We start from the raw sequence: 25,445 nt of genomic DNA, 5'->3' as shown, positions 1-25,445 counted from the left end.
AAATGACTCCGACTGGTCTGAGGTAGACTTTCCTATAAGAAGCTGCTCCCAGTTCACTTTGGCCAGAACCTGTTTTATCATATTGAAATCTGCCTTCCCCTAATTCAGTACTTTTATTTCCGGACCCTCTATGTCCTTTTCCATAACAACCTTAAATCTTAAGAGTTGTGGTCACTATCCCCGAAATACTCCCCCACTGCCACTTCTACCACTTGTCCGGCTTCATTCCCTAGGATTAGGTCCAGTACTGCCTATTCTCTTGTAGGACTCTCTGTGCTGGCTCAAAAAGCTCTCCTGAATGCACTTGAAGAATTCCGCCCCCTTTAAGTTTTTTGCACTAATACTATCCCCTCTAATATAGGGGAAGTTGAAATCCCCTACTATTATTGCCCCTATCTGAGATTTGCCTACATACCTGCTCCTCTACCACTGCCTGACTGTTTGGAGGCCTGTAGTACACTCCCATCCAAGTAATAGCCCCCTTTTTGTTTTTAAGTTCTACCCATATGGCCTCATTAGAGGAACCTTCTCGGATAGCATCCCTCCTTACTGCAGTAATTGACTCTAATCAACAGTGCAGTGCCACCTCCTCTTTTACCCCCTCCCCTATCACGTCTGAAGATTCTATACCCTGGGATATTGAGCTGCCTGTCCTGCCCTTCCCTCAACCATGTCTCAGTGATAGCAATAATATCATATTCCCATGTGTTAATCAATGCCCTCAATTCATCTGCCTTACCAGTGAGGCTCCTTGCATTAAAATAGGTACAGTCCAGCCTTGCATTATTTGCCTGAGCCTTAACAGGTCTACATTTACTCTGTCCTCCGGACTGACTTAGCTTCACATTTATATTTGATTGTACAACACCCCCTACTGTGCTTCCACTCTGTATCCCATACCCCTGCCAAATTAGTTTAAACCCCCCCCCCCCCCCCCCCCCCCCACAACAGCACTAGCAAACCTCCCAGCAAGGATGCTGGTCCCGTTCTGGTTCAGGTGCAACCGTCCATCTTAAACAGATCTCACCTTCGCCAGAAACAGGCCCAGTGATCCAAGAATCTAAAGCCCTTCCTCCTACACCATCTCCCCAACCATGCATTCATCTGCTCTAACCTCTTATTCATATACTCACTAGCCTGTGACAATGAAGAAACCCAGAGATTACAACCTATGAGGTCCTACTTTTTAGTCTGCTGCCTAGCTCCGTAAATTCTTTTTGCAGGACCTCATCCCTCTTTCTACCTATGTCATTGGTACCAACGTGGATCACAACCTCTGGCTGTGCACCCTCACCCTCCAGAATACTTTGTAGCCGCTCAGTGATATCCAAGACCCTTGCACCAGGGAGGCAACATACCATCCTGGAATCACATCTGCGACCACAGAAACGCCTATCTGTTTCTCTAACCATAGAGTCCCCTACCACTGTTGCCACCTTGTCCCTTTTTCTCCATCCCAGCACAGCCGAGTCAGCCATGACATTCCGATCATGATGCTCGGTGCATTCTCCAGAGGAACCCTCTCTCTCTTTGATACTCAGAACTGAATACCGGTTAGAAAGTGGGATGTCCTCTGGTGACTCCTGCACTACCTGTCCTGACTTCTTTGTCCGTCCGGCAGCCACCCAGTCACCCTCCAACTGTGCTTGCCTAGGCACCGGCTTGACTACCTCCTGAAACGTGCCATCCACGTAGTCCTCCACCTCATGGCTGTGCCACAGTGACCCCAGCCGCCGCTCGAGCTCCGAAACCCGAAGCTGAAGCTTCTGCAACTGGAGACACTTTCTGCAGACATGTTTGCCAAGGTCACATGGCACGTCCACGAATTCCCACATTGCACAGGAGATACATTCTGCTTGGCCAAGCTGTCCCGCCATTACTTACTTTGACAATGAAAAAAACACTTGCTTGTGTAATATCTTACCAGCTATTTACAATCCACTTTTATCCCCTGTACCTTTTGAGGCTGAGAAAGAAAAAGACCAAAGAGCACCTTCCATTGCCCCCAGCCAATGAAAATACCTACACTTAACTTACAGCCTCACTCCATGCAAACAGCACTAGTATAGCCAGTAAATACTAAAACGTTACAGGTAGCTATCCTAGGGCTTTAATTTAAAAGGAACCTTTTTTTAAAACTCCAATCAATCATAGTTATCCCAGACAATAACAGCTGCTGCCCACCGACCAATCAGTGCACAGAATTTCAGTGATGTCGCTGTTCGTTGTTTTTACACTAAATCCAAATAGAGCGCGTGCAGAAACAGTCAGAGTCCGCTACCGCCGTCCCTGGACTTCAGGTTAGTGAAGGGTCTCGAGCCCTGCTCTTTCTTTTATAGGTCTGATTCCAGTCCCTACTGCTTCCAGGATCGCTGCCGCCATCCCCGGACTTCAGGTTAGTGAAGGGTCTCGAGCCCCGCTCTTTCATTTATAGGTCTGATTCCACTGCTGACTCCTTCCAGGTTCGCTGCCGCCCTCCCTGCATTAGCTTGTGCTTAAATTTATCTCTTTCAAACATCTTTCCAAAAGAAAGATCTATAGTTTGATGGTTCATCCCTTGCCTTTTTTTGAAGCTGAAATTCACATTTGCTATTTTCCAATCCTCTTGAATTATGTTTTGAGTTGAATGACATCTGAACAATATTCACAACAGTGCTCGCAAATGTTAACCCTGGCAGGATAATTGTCAGAGCTAGGAGTCTCATCTACTTTGAGATTCAAAAACCATCCTCTCAAGATTTGAACTTTTTCCTGTCCACATTTCCTTTTAAACTGTGCACCCAATTCTGGCATTTCTCTCCTTATTTCTTTTGTGAACTTTATTAAAAAAAAATCATTAAACACTTGAGCAGTATTTCAACCTTGAGACACAATTTGTCATTTTTTAATGGTCCAATGCCTTTGTTTACTCCTGATAGACATCTGAAATGCTGGATAGATGCTGCCTTCGACCCTATGGGCCTAGGGTCTTGTGTGACACAAATTTGAGCAGTCTCAATCTAGTTCCGAATGGCTATGGGTCCACAGGGGAAAGCGGTCCCCACTTCGATATTAAACTAGCTCTCAGATTTCTGGTCTGGGAAATTGAAAATGTGTCATTAGTATATTATCAGATATACTGTGGAGGTCAGGCAGAACGGGGAAGGCTTTACACTGCATCAAATTGACATGGGTTGGTTGATGCTGACACTGAGGAGCCAAACTGGAAAGTCCTCCAAGACTGCACTTAACATACCACAGTTCACAAGCAGAGAACTCAACTAGAAAGAGAGTATTAAACAAGTTCGATTTCAGTTTGAAGTCTGCAGTTGATCATTATCTGCGAAAGCCTTTCTTACAATATGGCCCTGACACAGTGAGGGGGCTCTGACTAGGGAAGACTGATGGCCGTACTAAGAAACCTTGGTCAGCATTTGCCATTTGGATAATGAATCATTCTAGAGACCGAGATTAAGAATGTCAGATTTTAAACTGCTGGAGAATAGTTACCCAGGAATTTGGGGATTCAGACAAGCCCAGTCCAGTGTTGATCAGGTTCCTGGGGAGCGGGAGCCAGGGTTTGGAACCCTGGGGAGCAGGAGCCAGGGTTCGGCACCCTGGGGAGCAGGAGCCTCGGTTCGGATCCCCGGGGAGCGGGATCCAGGGTTCGGAGTCCCAGGGTTGGTTGATGTGTACTATCAATTGAATGGAAATCAATTGGTGGAAATTAGTTGGAATATTAAAAATCCTGTCATGTCATGTGATAAAGCGCCACCAAAGAAAAAGTACTGTTATTTTGACTTTTTAACAGCGCTTTCCCCTCTGATCTGTCCGGTGCTGGGTGAAAATATGAATCCTTTAGATTGGCAGTGTGGTACAGCAGTGTTGTCAGAGTGTTACTTAACCAATTTGTACCAGATCACTGGTGAGCATACCCAAGACCAGTGTGCTTTAATGTTATGAAATACACTTTTTATATGATCTCTATTTCTGTACCTACTGGTACTTAACACTGGCGTTACAGCTCAGCCTGCCCGCTACAGACACTTGCCCCACATTGATGGGACACTGCCTGAGACACAGTCTGATACTGCCACAGGCCTGTCATTAGGTTTTACTGAAAATTCCACAAACAATGCCCATAATAGGAGTTTCGTTACGCACTGTCTTCACTATCTGTTCACATTCTTAGATTCAAATCCACAGTGAGGAGCAGAAACTGCAACCAAAGCCCTCAAACCAGTTTTCCTTTCTCTTCATTCCTCCAGCATTTGGCCATTGAATGCCATTGGACACAACGAGCAGCAGTCATTGGTGATGTCATCCAGGTCTACAGTGGCAGTTATGGGCGAACTATTATCTTTTGTGAAACAAAGAAGGAAGTAAATGAGCTGGTGATGAATACCTCTATAAAACAGGTAATACACCATCCTTCACCGAGTTCAGCTGTTCTCCCCACAGTGTTAAACAGTGACAATTATGTACCCTGGTATTACAGTGGCGGACCTGCGCCCCAGCGTCGTGCCGTGGCGGGCCTGCGCCCCAGCATCGATTTTGTGGGTTGCTCTACACGGCATTTCTCTAACCAAGTCTTTGATGTTTTGTCCAGGATGCTCAGTGTCTACACGGAGATATTCCACAGAAGCAGAGGGAGATCACGTTGAAGGGTTTCCGGGATGGCTCCTTTGAGGTCCTTGTCGCCACTAATGTGGCTGCCCGCGGCTTAGACATCCCAGAAGTAGACCTGGTAATACAGAGCTGCCCGCCAAACGTAAGTAGCATCTGCTTGTTCTAAATTAGACTGGATTCTCTTGATGATTTTCTACAAGCATTGTTTAAAAAGCATTAATCCGTCCAATTATTTGGACCTAAACCTGGAGCTTCGTGTCCAAGGTATTTTGTGACAAGTTCCAAACCCGGCAGCGAGTTTAGTAGTGACGGGGTTGCTCAGGCAGCGCACCTTGTTCCTTGATCTCCCAAGTGAAATGTTGGGCATTTTCTTGGTACAAGCATTTGTAACTTGAGGTTTGAGGTGATTATTGTAAAGTTCTCAGAAGGAGTTTTTGCTAATTTTATCAATCGCTGATTTAGGATGTGGATTCCTACATTCATCGTTCTGGTCGTACAGGCAGAGCTGGACGCACAGGAGTCTGCATCTGTTTCTATCAACGCAAGGAGGTGGACCAATTGAGATTTGTGGAGCAGAAAGCTGTAAGTGCATTTTGATGTGAAGAATGTTCTGTAGATTGCTTTAGAGAAGTGATGATATTGGTTAAAGCTTTGTCCCAGTGAAAGTGCATCTGTCCTTAACCAGCAGGGAACAGAAACAATTGGATTGATTTCAAATTCTGGCTATTAGATCTGCTCACCCCAGAGGAGATATTCATCTGCTGACAGACTTCTGTTTGGTTCTGTGCGTGTTCCAGTTTTTTCTGTTTCTGTTTAAATCTCAAGTCCAATACCAAATGGAGTCCTGCCACGCACTTGCTGAATGCTCCTCCCGTCGGTATAGTAATGGGAACATAATTCCCTCTTCTCAGGTGTTTACCACTCAGAGGTTTGGTGCCCTGTGTGCTGGTTCCTTCATTGTTCATCGACAGCAAGCTATTGAGCCAAACAGCCATCACCACCCTACCTGGTCCCATTCACACCTACTACCCAAGTTGCAATTTCCAGGTAGGGTGGCATGGGTAATTCTGCCTGTCTCTCTAACCCAGGGACATGGGGTAAATGTGGCACCTCTGCCCTGAGTGTGGCCAGCTAATTCTGCATGGACTGAGCACCAAACATGGCACCTTCCTGATAATACAGCTCAGCTACTTAGCTCAATGAGTTTACTGGAGACCTTTTTGACATGGTGAAGAAATACATTCATATTACAAGCCGTTGATTTGGCTATTAGGCTTGTTGCCTGTTGTGATTAGATTAGATTAGAGATACAGCACTGAAACAGGCCCTTCGGCCCACCGAGTCTGTGCCGAACATCAACCACCCATTTATTCTAATCCTACACTAATCCCATATTCCTACCAAACATCCCCACCTGTCCCTATATTTCCCTACCACCTACCTACACTAGTGACAATTTTTTATAATGGCCAATTTACCTATCAACCTGCAAGTCTTTTGGCTTGTGGGAGGAAACCGGAGCACCCGGAGAAAACCCACGCAGACACAGGGAGAACTTGCAAACTCCACACAGGCAGTACCCGGAATCGAACCCGGGTCCCTGGAGCTGTGAGGCTGCGGTGCTAACCACTGCGCCACTGTGCCGCCCTTGTGATGTTTCCCCACAACATTTGCACCTCTGTTTCTACATATGTTGTGAGTTGTTCACTGGTCTTGGTGAGGGATCTTCAGGCTGCAAGTTGACCTTTCATTGAGTGCTGCGCGCTGAGGTGAAATTCAGCAGAACTCGGATACAGAATCTGTCTTCCTTTACTCAGCCCCTTCCAGCCTGTCTGTCTTCCATCACCAGCTCTCCTGTTGCCTCTCTGAATGAGTTTGCAGCTTTGGTGTGTGAATTATAGCAGTTCTATACGACAGATATCCAAGATCTGGATTGAGATGACCCACTCATTTAGTGCAGGGCTCATGGGCAGCAGATCAGATTCTGGCCTGATGGAGCTGGCCTGGTGTTGAGTCTGGGTGTCAGAGCTGAGAGGGTAATGTCTAACAGATTGTTTCTCCGCTTCCCTTTCCCACTGTCTGATTTCTGCCCAGATATTTTTCAATATGCAAACGAGATCTGCTTCATTTCCCTTGTCTGAATTAAACAAGGTAAATAAAAACTTCTCGCAAAAACAAATCTAATTCAGAAACGAAACTGCAACAATTGAGACTTTTTTTTTACAAAATTCCATTTTGTGTTTTGTCTTTGAAGGGTTTGACATTCAAACATGTTGGAGTTCCAACGGCCACTGACATCGTCGAAGCGTCCTGCAAGGATGCTATACGGTAACATCCACTTTCAGATTGATGTCTGCAGGGCTGCAGAATCCTGGCTGCCAATACCTGCCTATGTTGTAATCAGAAATCAGAGGGAAGGGTCCACTAGGCCAGAGTTCGGATAGGTTAAGGATTTGAGTTCAGTGTTTGAGGTGGAGGAAACAAAATGCAGTCTGATGAGGCTGAATGGATCCTGACACAAGGAGGGTGAGCGTGGCAGAGGTTAGGGCAGGAGGAGGTCTGTAGCGTGGCAAGGAGGATAACCAAAATGTGCATTAAAGTTATAGTGGTTAGCGTGAGGCAAGGGTGCAGTTGGGCAGTTATAGTTGCAACAACAGATTTTCAGAGTCCTTGATCTGTGTCAAGGAGGGAATGCCATCAATCAGAGTTGGCAGTGATGTATTTCGAAGTTAAATAACCTGCAGGCGCGGACAGTTCAGGCTCAGCTTCCAAAGTTGCCATTATTTTCCGTCGAGCCATACCAAGCGGTAAATCATCATCTTTGGGGAGTGGGTTTGTAAGGGGGTGGGGAAGGTTGAGAAGTATGAAAAGTATTGTAAATGAGTGCTAAATTTGGTGGGCGAATCAATTAATTCCACCAGCTAAACATTTTTGCATTTGTGTTTGAAAGGTCCTTGGATTCTGTTCCGACAGCAGCGATCGAACATTTCCGTACAGCTGCTGAAAACCTGATTGAGCAGCGGGGAGCACTGGAGGCCTTGGCAGCTGCATTAGCACATATCTCAGGGGCAAAGAGCATCGAACAGCGCTCCCTTCTTAACTCTGATGTGGTAAGCATGACAGCATCTGCATGAAGTTCATTCCTCACTGTGGCACAGAGCTCCCTCAGGGCATGACGAGCAGTTCCATTAGTGACACAGTATTACGTTTAACATGGCAGTCTGCACTATGTTGGCTAATCTCACCTGAGACAATGACTGGGGTGTGTCACTACCCCCACTCCCAGGCTAAGAAGGGAGAATATAAGCCTGACCGTCATCTAAATGTATGTTGCACAGTCGATGGGCGAGAATAGGATCAGCATGTGTTTTTCTCTTCATGAATGAATGTCAGTCCTCGCTGACCAGGATCGTACTAATGAGTGGTCAGTTTGTGAGGTATTGGAGAGCTGCCAGTGCTGGGAAACTACCCTGGTATCAGCAAAGAAAATATGCGGGGAGGGGGAGGGGTGCAGCCAGATCTCCTGCCCTGTTCTTCATATGCACCAGCTAACAGAACATTGCAGACTGTGCCACCTGTTGCCAATCTGCACCCAAAGCTGGCACTGCTAGTGATCCCACTGGGCAGGTGTGAATTATAACCTGTCATCTACCTCTTGCTAAGTATGTTGTTATGCCAGTTGATGGAGCAAAGTTGTCATAGAAATTTACAGCACACAATAAGTTCATTCAGCCCATTGTATCTGTGCTGGCATTTCGCTACAGTGATCCACAACCAATTCCACTGCCCTGCTCTCTCACCATAGCCCCGTATCAATCCCAAACTAATCTCACTGCCCTGCCCTCTCCCCGTAGCCCCGTATCAATCCCAAACTAATCTCACTGCCCTGCCCTCTCCCCGTAGCCCCGTATCAATCCCAAACTAATCTCACTGCCCTGCTCTCTCCCCGTAGCCCCGTATCAATCCCAAACTAATCCCTTTGCACCACTCTCTCTCACCATAGCCCCGTATCAATCCCAAACTAATCCCACTGCACCACTCTCTCTCCCCATAGCCCTGTATCAATCCCAAACTAATCCCACTGCTCCAGTCTCTCCCCACAGCCCTATATCAATCCCAAACTGATCCCACATCCCGCTCTCTCCCCATACCCCTGCACTCTGAACTAGCTAGTGTCCTTGTCTTGACATCGACTCATATTTTCAGCGTGTGTCTGGATAGTGCAGAGAAGGACCACCTCTGGCTGACTGCTGCTAAGCCCAGCTCATTGAGGCTATTTGCAGTATTGAGGTCAGCTCATGGATTTTAAAATAGAAAACGGGGCGGAACTGGCCAGGTGTCTGGCTTTAATAATGTTAACTGTTATGTGACAATTTGTTAGAGTGGCCTTGTATGAAATTACGTAGAATTAAATAAGATTTTACAGCACTGAAAGAGGCAACTGATCCATGCCGGTGTTTCTGCTGCACACGAACCTTCTCCCACCTTATTTCTATGTCATCCGATCAGCATATCCTTCTATTCCTTTCTCCCTCATATGTTTATCCAGCTTCCCCTTAAATGCATTTATGCTATTCTCAACTACTCAATGTAGAAGCGAGTTCTATATTCTCACCACGCTCTGGGTAAAGAAATTTCTTATTGAATTTATTAGTGACTATCTTATATTTATGACCCCTAGTTCTGGTCTCCCCACCAATGGAAACATCTTCTTGATGCCCACCTTATTCAACTGCTTCATGGTTTTAAAGACCTTTCTCAGTCTTCTCTTAAAGAGCCCCTTTCTGTTCATTCTTTCCTGATAGATATAACTTCTTAGAACCTAAGAAATAGGAGCAGGAGTAGGCCATTCGGCCCCTCAAGCCTGCCCCGTCATTCAGTAAGATCATGGCTAATCTGCCCCAGACCTCAACTCCTCTTTCGTGCCAGCTCCTTTATAGCCCTAAACTCCCCGATATTTAAAAATCTATCTACCTCCTCTTTAAATACATTCAGTGATCTGGCCTCCACAACTCTCTGGGGTAGAGAATTCCAGACATTCACTACCCTCTGAGAGAAGAAGTTCCTTTGCATCTCAGTTTTAAATGAGTGTCCCCTTATTTTGTAACTCTGTCCCCTAGTTCGCGATTCCCCCACTAGTGGAAACATCTTAACATCTACCCTGTCAAACCCCCTCAGAATCTTGTATGTTTCAATAAGATCACCCCTCATTCTTCTAGACTCAAATGAATAAAGGCCTAACCTGTTTAGCAGTTGTTAAGTCAACCCCTTCATCCCAGGAATCAGCCTAATGAATCTCTTTTGAACTGCCTCCAATGCCAGTATATCCTTTCATAAATACGGGGACCAACACCCTATACAGTTGTAACAAGACCTATTTTTAAACTCTAAACCCCGAGCGATAAAGGCCAAAATTCCATTTGCTGCCTTAATTACTTAATGCATCTGCGTGCTGCAATTTTTGGAATCTCTCCATTTAAATAATAGTCTGCCTTTTGATTCTTCCTACCTCACACTTTCCTACGTTATACTCAATCTGCCAGGTTTTTGGCCACTCAATCAACCTATCTATATCCCCTTGCAGATTCCTATATCTTCATCTCAACATGCCCTCCCACCTATTTTTGTATCGTCAGCAAAATAGTTATTAATATTGTTCTAATATTCTTGCAAATTGTTTTTGCACCATAGTCAGCACTTCTATGTCCTTTTTTATCATATAGTATGGAGACCAGAACTCTGCTCAGTGCTCAAAAGTGTGATGTAACCAGAGTTCTATACAAATTTAGCGTAAATTCTCTACTTTTGACCTGTATCCCTCGAGCAAAGAACCCAAATGCTTTGTTTTTTATGGCCTTATTAGCCAACATTGCTACTTTTAGTGATTTGTGTTTCTGTACCTCTGATCCCTTTGCTCCTCTACCCCATTTAGACTTGCTCTCCAAGGAGTATGTGGCCTCCTTTATTCCTCCTACCAAAATATACCACCTCACACTTAACTTATATTGAAATTCATTTGCCATTTTCACATCCAGTCTGCAAGTTTGTTAATATCTTGTATTTTGCATTTTTCTTCAATATTTGCTACATCCCAATTTGGTGCCATTTGCACTTCTGATTCCTGAAGCCAAATCATTCATGTAAATAGTGAACAAGTGGTCCCAGCACTGATCCCTTTGGAACACCACTTCACACCCTTCATCAGTTTGAGTAACTACCTTTAACCCCAGTTTCTGCATTTTAGTTTAGCCAATTTGTTATCCATTCTGTGATTCCATGTGCTCTGACCTTAGTTATGGGGCTACTATCTGGTACCTTTATCAGTGTTCTTTTGAAGTCCAAAATGAGAAACTACCTTGAAGAAATTTTCTTGTGCAGTTCTTCAGCATGCCAAAGATATTTCTTTTTGAACTAACTCATAACCAAAAATGAATGTTTGCTTTTATTAGACTTATGTGTATGCGTTTGTCTGCCTTTATTAACTTGGAGATTAACACAGAGATTCTGTCTCAGGGGTATACAACAATGGTGTTGGCTTGTTCAATAGAGTTGCACGGTATCAACTATGCATGGCGAGAGATGAAGGAACAGCTGGGAGAGACTATAGGCAGCAAAGTGAAGAGGATGAGATTCCTAAAGGGTAAAAAGGTATGTTGGCAGTGTACAGGTAATGTGATAAAAGCAAAATACTGCAGAGCTGGAAATCTGAAATAAAAACAAGAAATGCTGGAAATACTCAGCACGTCTGGCAGCATCTGTGGAGAGAGAAGCAGAGTTAACGTTTCAGGTCGGTGGCCCTTCATCAGGTAATGTGACATTGTTTACAACCTGCAGTATTTAAATCCTACAATTCAGACCAGCCTGTAGCTACAAGCGAGAGCCGTATACAACCCCTGGGCCCTGGTAAAATGGCCAGGCAGCACCGTTCCATTCTCAATGTTATTACCTCAGCAGTCTATCCTGTTTGAATTTCAGGGACCTGGAAGTTTGGAAAGGACGGTTTCTAGTGCTGCTTTGGCGGATAAACTTGAAATCAGAACACCCAGGTCTAAAGGTGGGGAACATGAACAGGCCCAGGGGTTTATACTTTCTGTGAGGTTCCATGGTGCTCACTCACACCCTGCAAAGTTAGGTGCTTTGACTCCCCTGTTGTAGGCCCCCAGTGCAGTCTGCTATTCCTCATGTTTGCTGAGACCATTTCTGGAAAGGAGCAAGTGTAATCTGACTATACTAGAAGTTAGTATGGGAGCTGGCAAATCAAATCCAGACTTCTGAGGTGGGGTCTTGGCCTTGTGGTGGGGTGAGCTGAGGTAATCTTGGACATGGGCCAGTGCACTGCCCAGGTGGTTGCTTGTGGCTGAATGTGAAAGATGATTTTTGTCCTGAATCAGGGCTCAAACAGGACCTTCCTAGGTGCAGGTGCTGGATGGCAGCTGCTAGCTTTGGGGTTTCTGTCGAGCTCCTGGTCAGTGTATCTCAACGGCTTTATGATCAGATCCACTGTTGGTGTTTGTCCTTTCTTCCCTTGTATTACCAATTCTGTGATTTGGATGGTTTTTCTTTTTTGTGAATATTTGTGCTGTATGTTCAAATTGCCATAAAACCCTACTGTGTAAAAAAAAAAAATTGATGTAATAACTTCAGCTGCCAAGTTTAATGGAAAGACTTGCTAGGATCTGAGGTTTTCTTTGGAATGGAGCATTCCCCCCAGAAGAAACCAAATCTAAACTGTGATCTCCTTGTGTAAATGTCCCAGGTACACGGTGTGCTGGAATGGACTAACTCTCTATGTATCTCCTTGTTTAGGGGGTATGTTTCGATATTCCGGAAGATTCTGTGGAAGCCTTTAAGGTACATGCACCTTTCTGTATGAAGACCTGTTGATCCTTGACAACATGTCAGCTTTCTGCAGATAGAACTATCCTTAATCAAAGACAATTCATTGCAAAAAGTAATTTAACCACTGTCACAACTTTCCTTTTTGAAAAATTCCTCTCCCACAAACAAGCACAGAAAAAGGCCATTCAGCTTGTCAGAATGCATTCCTTTCAGAGGTTTGGTGAGTTGCAAATGTGATATTCTTATTCAAACAAAAGTGTAAGATCATTCCTAGTAACTGCAGGCCAGTCAGTTTAACATCAGAGCTGGGTAAGACTTTAGAAGCATTAATCGGGAAAAATTAACAGGCACTTGGAGAGTTCTGAGTTAATTAAGGAGAGCCAGCACAGATTTAGAATCCTAGAAAGTTTACAGCACAAAGAGGCCACTTAGCCCATCGTGTCTGCACCAGCCAAAAAACGAGCCACCCAGTCTAATCCCACCTTCCAGCATTTGGTCCGTCGCCCTGCAGATTACAGCACTTGAGGTGCATATTCAGACACCTTTTAAGTGAGTTGAGGGTTTCTGTCTCTTCCAACGTTTCAGGCAGTGGGTTCCAGACCCTGCCACTCTGAGTGAAAAAAAATTTCCTAATCTCCCCCCTAATCTTTCCACCAATCACTTTAAATCTATGCTTTAGTCACTTGCCTCTCTGCTATTGTAAATAGGCCCTTCACATCCACTGTATTTAGGCCCCTCACAATTTTGTACATTTCAGTCAGATCTCCCCTCAGCCTTCTCTATTTCAAAGAGAATAACCCCAGCCTATCCAATCTTTCCTCATAGCTGCATTTTTTCCAGTTCCGGCAACATCCTCGTAAATCTCCTTTGTACCCTCTCCAGTGCAATTACATCCTTTTTGTAATGAGGTGACCAGAACTGCACACAGTACTCAGGTTGTGACCTAACCAATGATTTATACAGTTGCAGCATAACCTCTAAAATAAAAGCAAAACACTGCAGATGCTGGAAATCCAAAACAAAAACAAGAAATGTTGGAAATATTCAGCAGGTCTGGCAGCATCCGTGGAGAGAGAGGTAGAGCTGAGTATTTCCAGCATTTCTTGTTCCAGCATAACCTCCCTGCTCTTATATTCTATACCTTGGCTAATAAAATCGACCTGCCCTGCTACCTTCAGGGATCTGTGGACATTCACTCCAAGGTTCCTCACTTCCTCTACACTTCTCCGTATTCTCCCATTAATTGTGTATTCCTTTGCCTTGTTTGACCTCTCCAAATGCATCGCCTCACACTTCTCCGGGTTGAATTCCATTTGCCACTTTTCTGCTCACCCGACCAGTCCATCGATATTGTCCTACAGCTATCCTCGCTATCTACCACCACACGGCCAATCTTTGTGTCGTCTGCAAACGTCTTGATCATGACCCTACATTTATGTCCAAATTGTTTATATATACCACAAAAAGCAGAGACCCCAGTACTGAGCCCTACAGAACACCACTGGAAACGGCCCTCCCGTCGCAAAATCACCCGCCAACAATTACCCTTTGTTTCCTGCCACTGAGTTAATTTTGTGTCCATCCTTTCCCTGGATCCCTTGGGCTTTTTTTAACCAGTCTGCCATGTGGGACCTTGTCAAAAGCCTTCCTAAAGTCCATGTAAACCACATCAACTGCACTACCCTCATCAATCTTCCTTGTTACTTCAAAAAATTTGATCAAGTTGGTCAGACAAAGATCTTCCCTTAACAAATCCATGCTGACTATCCTTGATTAATCTGTGCCTTTCTAAGTGACAATTTATCCTGTGTCTCAGAATTGATTCTACTAATTTGCCCACTACTGAGGTTAGACTGACGAGCCTGTATTTATTCAATCTATCCCTTGCTCCCTTTTTAAACAGAGGTACAACGTCAGCAGTCCTCCAATCCTCCGGCACCACACCTTCTGCTATTTCCTTTCTTGCTTCTTTTAACAGCGTTGGGTACATTTCATCTGGTCCTGGGCGATTTATCAACTTTCAAGGATGCTAATCCAATTAATACTTCCTCTCTCCCTATGTTTATCACATCCAACACCTCACACTCCTCCTTCTTAACTACAGTATCTGCATCGTCTCCCTCTTTTGTGTGCACAGTCGCAAAGTATTCATTAAGAATAGCACCAACATCTTTCGCCCCTACACAGAGGCAGATCTTGCTTGATTAATTGAATTTTTTGATGAGGTCAAGGGAAAGTGGTGGCTGTTTGACGAAGTACCACATAGAAGGCTGCTTAACAAAATTGAGGCTCATGGAATAGGAGGGTCAGTGTCATCTTGGATAAAAATTTGGCTTAAGGACAGAAAACAATGAGTCATGATAAATGGTTGTTTTTCAGACTGGAAGATGGTAGACAGTGGTGTTCCCCAAGGGTCAGTGATAGAATCACTGCTTTTTTGATGTATACAGATTAGTTGGATATTGGAATAGGGAATAAAATTTCAAAGTTTGCTGATGATGCCAGACTTGGAGGTGTGGCAGATAGTGAGGGTGATACAAATCGACTGCAACAGGATGGAGATAGGCTAGCAGAATGGGCAGACAAGTAGCAGAATTTAATAGAGAAGTGTGAGGTGATGCGCTTTGGCAGAATAGATGGGTAGACGCAATAGAGCGCCAGCTGTGGCTCACTTGAGTCAGAAGGTTGTGGGTTCAGGTTTCACTCCAGGATTTGAGCACAAAAATCAAGGCTGATACTGATACAAGTACTGAGAGAGTGCTGTACTGTTGCAGGTACAGTCTTTGACAAAGTGAAGTTGTCATCATTAACTGATGGTTACAAGGACTAGGGGACACAGATTAAAGGTTTGGGGAAAGAGATGCTGGGTGGGGGGCGGGGGATGTGAGGAAGAACCTTTTACACAGCGAGTGGTAATGACCTGGAACATTCTGCCTACAAGGGTGGTGGAAGTGGAGACGTTGAATGATTTCAAAAGAAAATTGGATGGGCACTTGAAGGAACTAAACTGGCAGGATTCTGGGGATAGAACAGGAGAAATGGGACTGACTGGAATGCTCTACAGCGAGCTGGCATGGACTCAATGTGCCAAATGGCCATCATCTGTGTCATAATGACTATGACTCGTACCTTAACTCTCCCATTGAAGGTAATCGCAGTCTCCAAAGTGCATTGGGTTTTTCCGGTATCTGGTGTGAGCTGGGTATTCCTGGTGTCTGCTCTGAGTTGATTATTCCCGGTATTCCCACTGTCTATCCTGAGTCGAGTATTCTAGGAATTGCCGGTGTCTACTATTAAGTCTGGTATTTCCAGTGTCTGCTGAGTCAAATATTCCCAATATTGCCAGTGTTTGCTCTGAGTCAAATAGTTCTGGTATTCCCAGTGGCTGCCCATTGTCAGGTATTCCCATTGTTCTCAGTGTCTGCCCTGAGTTGAGTATTCCCAGTATTCCCTATGTCTGCTCTGAGTTGAGTATTCCCAGTGTCTGCCCTGAAATGTGAATTCCCAGTATTCCCATGTCTCCTGAGTGGAATATTCCCAATATTGCAGTGTCTGCCCTGAGTCAGATATTCTGATATTCCCGGTGTCTTCCCTGAGTTTAGTATTCCTGGTATTCCCAGTGTCTGCTCTGAGTCTGTATTCCTGATATTCCTGGTGTCTGCCCTGAGTTGAGTATTCCCTGTAACCCAGTTTCTGCCCTGAGTTACGTTTTACCGATGTTCCCGATGTCTGCTCTGAGACAGCTATTCCCGGTGTCTGCCATGATGCTGGTATTCCCGGTGTTTGCCCTGAGTTGAGTATTCCCTGTATCCCAGTGTCTGACTTGAGCTGAGTATTGCCGGTGTTCCCAATGTCTGTCCTGAGTCAACTATTCCCAGGCAGACCCTGAGTCGCGTATTCCCCATATTCCTGGTGAACATGCCGTATATTGACCGGGTTGTGATGTCTCTTTCAGGCAAGCTGGCGGGACAGTCGTCGCTGGCAGCTCACCGTAGCAACTAAGTTACCGGAGCTGGAGGAAGAAAGACGGGATATGGGGTTTGATTTCAGGAAACGCTCCTTCAACAGAGGAGGAGGATTCAACAGGAATCAGAATGGGAGAAACAAGAGAAATTTCAGCAGAGCGTTCGACTGGTAATGGGGTGTTAACAGGCGCCTGCCAAATCTCGGACCAGGATGCTTTTACATAACACATCTGACTGACTGTGCCCCAGTTACTGATCAAAAGGCTGCACTGCACCGCGCTGTGCTTGACAGACTTGTGTATTTATCATGCAGCTATTTTAAATGCACAGGACATTGGCTGGAATTTGTTGGGGAACAGCTGGGTGCTGGAATCAAGGGGTCATTTACCTGGATGTATGGTTACAGAGAAATTAAAAAGTATTCCTTTAACTCTGGAGGCTGTGAACATTTGTTAACCGGTGGAAACACTCCCCATTTACCTTCTCCAGTGCAGACAGTTTCCTGTGAGGTGCTAAGTCTTGCTCGGGTACTATATCCCAGGTGTCTAGCTCTCTGCTTCATGCCTGGGTGCAGGGAGTAAATGAGAACAGAGCGTTCTATCAAGCGACACAACTGAACTTGGCCCTCAACTCAACGAATGGCTGTATACTCACTTTCCCAGCAGCAGCAGTGATTGGATGGCTGATTGCGACCAGGAGCCCTGGATGCTTCTCTCCTCTCTCCAAGGCCACTCCCTGGCTCAGAAATCAGCTAATTCAGCAGTCTTGGGAATTGGACCTGGGGCAATCATGGTGTGTCTGGCTGCCTTCTGTGCTGTGCAGTGTATTTATCAGCTCTCCTGGCAGGAGCACCATGTCTCTTTGTAAAGTTGGCAATGACTGGGCAGTAGGCCCAGAGAGTCAGCTCACTGTGAAAGCCTTGGACACTGGCAGTCAATCCTCGGCCAAGTGGCAATCCAATTCAATCACTGCTCTCGTGTTGTGACCCTTAAGAGTTGAGGTTGGATAAATTGGAGAAAGCTGAACTTTTGAAGCATGTCACCTTTATGTTGCCATGCATGTGGTATTGCAAGTTCCCTAACCAACACACATTCTCTAATTCATCAGATCACAAAATTATGTTTGAGGAAGGCATTTGGCAGAACTTTTTATCCTCTCAATATACCCTCCAGCTTCCTCATTACTTTTAAAGGATGGTTCCACTGTTCTTTCTAGGAGTCCATTCTGTGTATTGACCTCTTCCTGATATCAGGCTTGCCTTTATTTGTTTGAACATATGTCCACTTGTCTTACTCTCTTTAAAATAATAATCCTAAATTACTTGTTCCATTCCCCTATTGTACATCCCTCTAAGATCACCCTACACTGCTGCTGGAGGGCACAGAGTGTGTAGAAGGGAGTTTGGCAAGTGAGTGGATTTTCAGGGTTAATCTCTCTGAAGTCTAGTTTTTGTTTTTACATTTAGCAGTTATTTGAAACTGTTTAAGTAGAGGGTCGTGAGTCTTTGGAATTATCTTCCTCAAAAGACTGGAAGCAGAGTCTTTGAATATTTTTAAGGCAGAGGTAGATAGATTCTTGATAAGCAAGGGGATGGAAGGTTATCGGGGGGTAGATGGAAATGTGGAGTAATCAGTTCAGCCATGAACTTAATGAATGGTGGAGCAGGCTAAAAGGGCCGAGTAGCCCATTCCTGCTCCTAATTCATATGTATGCAAGTTAAGAGGTAAGTTGGGTTTTTTAACAGTTTTAAACAGGGATATACAAACTCTTGAGAGTAGCTGTACCTAGTTAATTAGGTAGCTAGCTTAAACTGGTTTCTGAGCTCTAGCAAAGCTGTCACAGCATTGTTTTCAGAGTATAAATCGGGATTCAATGCTGCTTGTCTGCTACAGTGTGAAGAAGGGGGGGTTTGGTAAGTGAGGGAGTTCGGTAAGGAGGGGAACTATAAATTGAGAGAAAATAAATTTGTCTGCACTGAGAGCTACTTTGAGTGAACAGAGTACAGTGGGCGGCACAGTGGCGCAGTGGTTAGCACCGCAGCCTCACAGCTCCAGCAACCCGGGTTCAATTCTGGGTGCTGCCTGTGTGGAGTTTGCAAGTTCTCCCTGTGTCTGCGTGGGTTTTCTCTGGGTGCTCCGGTTTCCTCCCACAAGCCAAAAGACTTGCAGGTTGGTAGGTAAATTGGCCATTATAAATTGTCCCTAGTATAGGTAGGTGGTAGGGAAATCTAGGGACAGGTCGGGATGTGGTAGGAATTTGGGATTAGCGTAGGATTAGTATAAATGGGTGGTTGATGGTCGGCACAGACTTGTTGGGCCGAAGGGCCTGTTTCAGTGCTGTATCTCTAAAAACTAAAAAAAAAAAGAGTGTAAAGTGTGAGTTTGGTGCATGAGGGAGAGACTCCTTTTTCTTTTTTACAGCCTCCAGTAGCTGCCTCTCTGGTACAGGGGAAGAAGCTGATTGGTGAGTAACTGGTAAGTTATTCTACTAATTGTAATAGTTTTTCAAGTTACGGTATGGCAGGTCAGCTCGGCCAAGTGGAATGCACATCCTGCGGTATGTGGGAAATCATGGATACACCACGTGACCTAGACGAACACATCTGCAGGAAGTGTCACCGGCTGTAGAAGCTTAAGCTCTGGATTTCTGAATTCAAGCGGCAGCTGAAGTCACTGCTGTGCATCCACAAGGCAGAGGACTATGTGAATAGCACATTTAGGGAGGTGGTCACATTGCAGGTGAGCGGCATGCAGGCAGATAGGGAATGGGTGACTGCCAGGCAGTCCAGGAGAACCAGGCAGACAGTGCAGGAGTCCCCTGAGTCTATCTTGTTTGCTAATTGGGTTTCCATTTTGGATACTGGTGAGGGTGATGATTCCTCAGGGGAGTGCAGCCAGAGCAAAGTCTGTGGGACCACTGGTGGCTCAGCTGCACAGGAAGCGAGGAAGAAGATTGGAAGAGCAATAGCGATAGGGGATTCGATAGTCACGATCAGGCGTTCCTCTGGCAGTAAACGCGGCTGCAGGATGGTGTGTTGCCTCCCTAATGCCAAGATCAAGGATGTCATGGAGTGCCTGCAGGACATCCTTTTGGGGGAGGGTGAACATCCAGAGGTTGTGGTCTACATTGGTACCAATGACATAGCTAGGAAGAGGGGTGAGGTCCTGAAAGCAGATTTGAGGGAATTAGGAAGGTAATTAAAAAGCAGGACCTTGAGCAGTAATTTCAGGATTACTCCCAGTGCCACATGCTAGTGAGCATAGGAATAGGGAGATTGATTAATTGAACATGTGGCTGGAGAATTGGTGTAGGAGGAAGGACATCAGATTTCTGAGGCATTGGGACCAATTCTGGGGCACGGGGGACCTGTACAACATGGACGGGTTACACCTTAACAGGACCGGAACTAATTTCGTCACAGGGAGATTTGCGAGTGCTGTTGGGGAGGGTTTAAACTAGCTTTTCAGGGGGATGAGAACCTGAGGGGTAGCTCAAATTGGAAGGAAGTAAAGCTGGTAACAGGAGGTAAAAAAATTAGCAAGCAAATTAGAAGGCAAGCGAAACAGGCGAGCATCAACTAGGTTTAGAATACAGAATAATGTCAAGATAAGGTTAAGGGCACTCTACCTGAATGCACGTTGCATTCGCAACAAGGTAAATGATTTAAAGGCACAAATAGAGGTTAATGGGTATGATCTAATTGCCATTACGGAAACATGGCTACAAGGTGGCCAAGACTGGGAACTGAATATTCAAGGATATTCGACATTTAGGAAGGATAGAAAAAAAGGAAAAGAAGGTGGTGGTCCATCAATAATAAGGGTTGGGATCAGTACATTGGTAAGGGAGGATATTAGATTGGACGAACAAAATGTGGAATCTGTTTAGGTGGAGCTAAGAAACAGCAAGGGGCAGCAAACATTGGTAGGAGTTGTTTATAGGCCACTAAACAGTAGTGGTAGCGTGGGGTATGGTATTAATCAGGAGATTAGAGAAGCATGTAGCATGGATAATGCAATAATTATGCACATAGACTGGGTAAACCTAATGAGCACTAATGCTGTGGAGGATGAGTTTCTGGAGTGTGTTAGGGATAGTTTTCTACAGCAGTATGTTGAGGAACTGTCTAGAGAACAGGCTATTTTAGGTCTAGTTTATGTATGAGAAGGGGCTAATTAATAATCTTGTAAAGAACCTTTAGGGATGAGTGACCATAATATGATAGAATTTTACATTATGTTTGAAAGTGAGGTAGTTCAATCTGAAGTCAGGTGTTAAATTTGAACAACGGAAATTATGAAGGTATGAGGGGCAAATTGACTGAGGTGGATTGAGAAAATACATTAAAAGGTAAGACAGTGCATAGACAATGGATGGTCTTCAAAGAATTATTACATAGTTTACAGCAACTATACATTCCTTCAAGGCACAAAAGCCCCAAAAGTAAAGGCAGTCAATCATGGATAACAAAGGAAATTAAGGATTGTATAAGATTAAAAGAAAAGGTCTATAGAGTTGCCAGAAACAGTAGTAAACCTGAGGATTGGGAGGATTTTAGAATATAGCAAAGGAGGATGAAGAAACTGATACAGGGAGAATAGAATATGATAGTAAACTAGCAAAAAAAACAAAAAGACTGTAAAAGCTTCTACAGGTACATAAAAAGGAAATGTTTGGCCAAGACAAATGTGGGTCCATTACTGGCAGAGTCAGGGTAAATGGTAGAGAACCTAAATAATTACTTTGTGTCCCTCTTCACTGAGGAAGATGCAAAAAACTCCCAGAATTAGAGATCCAAGGGACTATGGAGAATGAGGAATTGAAAGAAATTAGTAAGAAGGCTGTATTGGAGACATTAATGGGGCTGAAGGTTGATAAGTCCCCAGGACCTGATATTCTACATACCAGAGTGTTGAAGGAGGTAGCTATGGAGACTGGATGCATTGGTGATCATCTTCCAAAATTCTATAGATTCTCGAAGGGTTCCTGCAGATTGGAAGGTAGGAAATGTCACCCCACTATTTAAGAAGGGAGGGAGAGAGAAAACAGAGAACTACAGACCTGTTAGCCGTACATCAGTAGTAGGGGAAATGTTAGAATCTATTCTAAAGGATGTGATTAATGGACACTTGGATAATAATCTGATTGGGCATAGTCAACATGGATTTATGAATGGGAAATCATGTTTGATGAACCTGTTGGTGTTTTTTGAGGATGTTACTAACAATGGGCAGCGCAGTGGGTAGCACCGCAGCCTCACAGCTCCAGGGACCCGGGTTCGAATCTGGGTACTGCCTGTGCGGAGTTTGCAAGTTCTCCCTGTGACCGCGTGGGTTTTCGCCGGGTGCTCCGGCTTCCTCCCACAGCCAAAGACTTGCAGGTTGATAGGTAAATTGGCCATTGTAAATTGCCCCTAGTGTAAGTAGGTGGTAGGGAATATCAGATTACTGTAGGGTTAGTATAAATGGGTGGTTGTTGGTTGGCACAGACTCGGTGGGCCGAAGGGCCTGTTTCAGTGCTGTATCTCTAAATAAAATAAATAAATTGATAAAGGGGAGTCGGTGGACATGGTATACTTGGATTTTCAGAAGGTTGATAGGTAAATTGGCCATTATAAATTACCCCTAGGATAAGTAGGTGGTAGGGAAATATAGGGACTGGTGGGGATGTGGTAGGAATATGGAATTAGTATAGGATTAGTATAAATGGGTGGTTGATGGTCGGCACAGACTCGGTGGGCCGAAGGGCCTGTTTCAGTGCTGTGTATCTAAATTAAAATAAAATAAAAGTCACCCACAGGAGGTTGGTTAGCAAAATTAACATAGGAACAGGAGTAGGCCATTCAACCCCTCAAACCTGTCCCGCCATTCAATGAGATCATGGCTGATCCGCAGCCTAACTCCATATACCTGCCTTTGGCCCATATCCCTTAATATCTTTGCTTAACAAAAATCTATCTATCGCAGATTTAAAATTAACAACTGTTCTAGCTTCAACTGCTGTTTGTGGAAGAGAGTTCCAAACCTCTACCACCCTTTGCGTGAAGAAGTGCTTCCTAACATCTCTCCTGAACGGTCTGGTCCTAATTTTTAGACTATGCCCCCTAGTTTTAGAATCTCCAACCAGTGGAAATAGTTTATCTTTATCTAGCCTGTCTTTTCCTGTTAATATCTTGAAGACTTCAATCAGATTTCCCCTTAACCTTCTAAATTCTAGTGAAAACAGGCCTAATTTGTGTAACTCGTAACTTAACCCCTGTAGTCCAGGTATCATTCTTGTAAACATACGTTGCACTCCCTCCAAGGTCAATATATCCTTCCTAAGGTGTGGTGCCCAGATCTGCTCACTGTACTCCAAGTGGCCTCTAACCAGGGTTTTGTACAGCTGCAGCATAACCTCTGTGTCTTTATACTCCAATCCTCTAGATATAAAGGCGAGCATTCCATTAGCCTTTTTGATTATTTTCTGCACTTGCTCGTGACATTTTAAAGATCTATGCACCTGAACCCCCAAGTCTGTCTGGACATTCACTGTACTTAACCTCTTCCCATTTAGAAAGTACCCTGCTCTATCCTTTTTTTGGTCCAAAATGGGTAACCTGACACTTGCCTGCATTGAAATCCATCTGCCACAGTTTTGCCCACTCACCTAGTCTGTCAATATCTCTTTGCAATTTTATGCTATCATCTAGACTGTCTGCAATGCCACCTAACTTTGTATCATCAGCAAATTTGGATATATGACTTACTATGCCATCATCCAAGTTGTTAATGAATAATGTGAATAATTGAGGCCCCAACACACACCCCTGCGGGACACCACTAGTCACATCCTGCCAATTTGAGTACTTACCCATTATCCCCACTCTCTGTTGCCTACCACTCAACCAACTTTCTAACCATGTCAATAATTTGCCCTCAACTCCCATGGGCTTCTACCTTAGTTAACATTCTCTTATGTGGGACTTTATCAAATGCCTTCTGGAAGTCCATATAAATAACATCCATGGATATTCCCCTGTCCACTACCTTAGGCACCTCTTCAAAAAATTCAAAAAGATTTGTCAGGCATGACCTTCCCGTCATGAATCCATGCTGGCTGTCCCTGATTAACTGAAAATTTTCTAGGTTTTCAGTTGCCCTATCCTTGATTATAGACTCCAGCAACTTGCCCACCACAGATGTCAGGCTAACTGGTCTGTAATTTCCTTGGTTCCCCCTTTCACCCTTCTTAAACAGTGAAGTGACATGTGCAACTTTCCAATCCAGGGGGACCACTCCTGAATCTAGGGAACTCTGAAAGACTATAGTTAGGGCATCTACAATGTGCTCCCCTACTTTCTTTAACACCCTTGGATGGAAACCGTCAGGTCCTGGGGATTTCTCACTCTTTAGTTCCATTAATTTCCTTGTTACTGATGATTTACTTACGTTAATTGTATTAAGTCCCTGTCCCCTATCGGCTTTTTAATTTTTTCGGGACTTCCAGCAAGTTATCCTCCATTTCAACTGTAAATACTGAGGCAAAGTAATTGTTCAACATGTCTGCCATTTCCCCATTATCAATGACAATATCTCCAGTTTCAGCTTTTAGTGGGCCTACATTGCTCTTGACCACCCGTTTTCACTTTATGTAACTGTAAAATTTCTTATTGATTTTGATGTCCCTTGCAAGCTTCCTTTCATAATCTCTTTTAGCAGCTCTTATAAGCTGCTTTGTGACCCTTTGATGATCTTTGTATTGATCCCATTCGGCTGGATCTGTGTTGCGTTTTGCATTTTTGTAAGCCCTTTCTTTTTGTTTTATGGTATCCCTAATCTCTTTAGTTGCCCATGGCTGTTTTTTTTTCTGTGAAGTGGAGCTTCCTCTCTGGGTATATACTCGCTCTGGATTTTGTTAAATGTTTCTTTAAATATTCTCCACTGTTCTTCAGTCATTTGACCCATTAACAGATCTACCCAGTTTACCGTGGACAGTCTCTATCTCATCCTGGTAAAGTCAGCCTAAGTCTAAGATTCTAGTAGCTGATTCGTGCTTTTCACTTTCAAACGCTACCTTGAATTCGATCATGTTGTGATCATTATTTGATAAATGTTCATACTGTTAGGCTACTGATTAAATTTGGCTCATTACTCATAACTAAATCTAATATTGCCTGTCCCCTTGTTACATCTAGGACATATTGCTGTAGAAAACTATCCTGGACACATTCCAGAAATTCACTACCTTTCTGACAGGTGCTAGTCTGTCTCTCCCAATCTATGCACATGGGATAGGAGGTAATATACTGGCATGGATTAAGCATTGGTTAACAGGCAGAAAACAGAGTAGGAATGAACAGGTCATTCTTAGTTGGCAGGCTACGACTAGTGGTGTACCGCAAGGATCAGTACTTGGGCCCCAGCTGTTCACAGTATATATCAATGATTTGGATGTGGGGACCAAATGTAATATTTCCAAGTTCACAGATGACACAAAATTAGGTGGGAATGTGTGTTGTGAGGAAGATGCAGAGCAGCTTCAAGGGGATTTGGACAGACTCAGTGGGCAAGAACGTGGCAGATGCTATATAATGTGGAAAAATGTGAGGTTATCCATTTTGGTAGCAGGAATAGATGTGCAGAGTATTTCTTAAATGGTAGATTAGAAAGTGTAGATATACAAAGTCTATATAAACAAAGAATATAAAGAGTCTAGAACCTGGGTGTCCTTGTCAATGTCACTGAAACCCAACATGCAGGTGCAGCAAGCAATTAGGAAGGCTAATATGTTAGCCTTTATCGCAAGAGGATTTGAGTACAGGAGTAGTGAAGTCTTTCTTCAATTGTATAGAACCTTGGTTAGACTGCACCTGGAGTACTGTGTGTAGTTTTGGTCCCCTTACCTTCAGAAGGATATTATTGCCATAGAGGGAGTGCAATAAAGGTTCACTAAACTTGTTTCTGGGATGACTGTCCTATGAAGAGAGGTTGGGGAAACTAGAAGAATGAGAGGTGATCTCATTGAAACCTACAAAATACTTAAAGGGATAGA

The 25,445-nt window shown here is 44.2% G+C and overlaps 1 protein-coding gene across 1 annotated transcript in view; it reads left to right on the top strand.

Moving 5' to 3' along the window:
• The window catches only part of ddx21 (DEAD (Asp-Glu-Ala-Asp) box helicase 21), a 34,652-nt gene extending 17,810 nt beyond the window's left edge, over nt 1-16,842 (top strand). Inside the window, exons 8-15 of the mRNA XM_068052400.1 lie at nt 4,248-4,397; nt 4,589-4,750; nt 5,071-5,190; nt 6,863-6,936; nt 7,559-7,718; nt 11,122-11,256; nt 12,415-12,459; nt 16,403-16,842. Of these exons, the coding sequence (XP_067908501.1) occupies nt 4,248-4,397; nt 4,589-4,750; nt 5,071-5,190; nt 6,863-6,936; nt 7,559-7,718; nt 11,122-11,256; nt 12,415-12,459; nt 16,403-16,585 (1,029 nt within the window). The 3' untranslated portion in view covers nt 16,586-16,842. The remainder of the gene's footprint in view (nt 1-4,247; nt 4,398-4,588; nt 4,751-5,070; nt 5,191-6,862; nt 6,937-7,558; nt 7,719-11,121; nt 11,257-12,414; nt 12,460-16,402) is intronic.
• The last annotated feature ends 8,603 nt before the right edge of the window (nt 16,843-25,445 follow it).

This window comes from Heterodontus francisci, chromosome 20, assembly GCF_036365525.1.
Source record: "Heterodontus francisci isolate sHetFra1 chromosome 20, sHetFra1.hap1, whole genome shotgun sequence".
Taxonomy (NCBI): Eukaryota; Metazoa; Chordata; class Chondrichthyes; order Heterodontiformes; family Heterodontidae; genus Heterodontus; species Heterodontus francisci.
The sequence above is the reverse complement of the archived record's forward strand: the minus strand, read 5'-3'. Positions and strand labels throughout refer to the sequence as shown.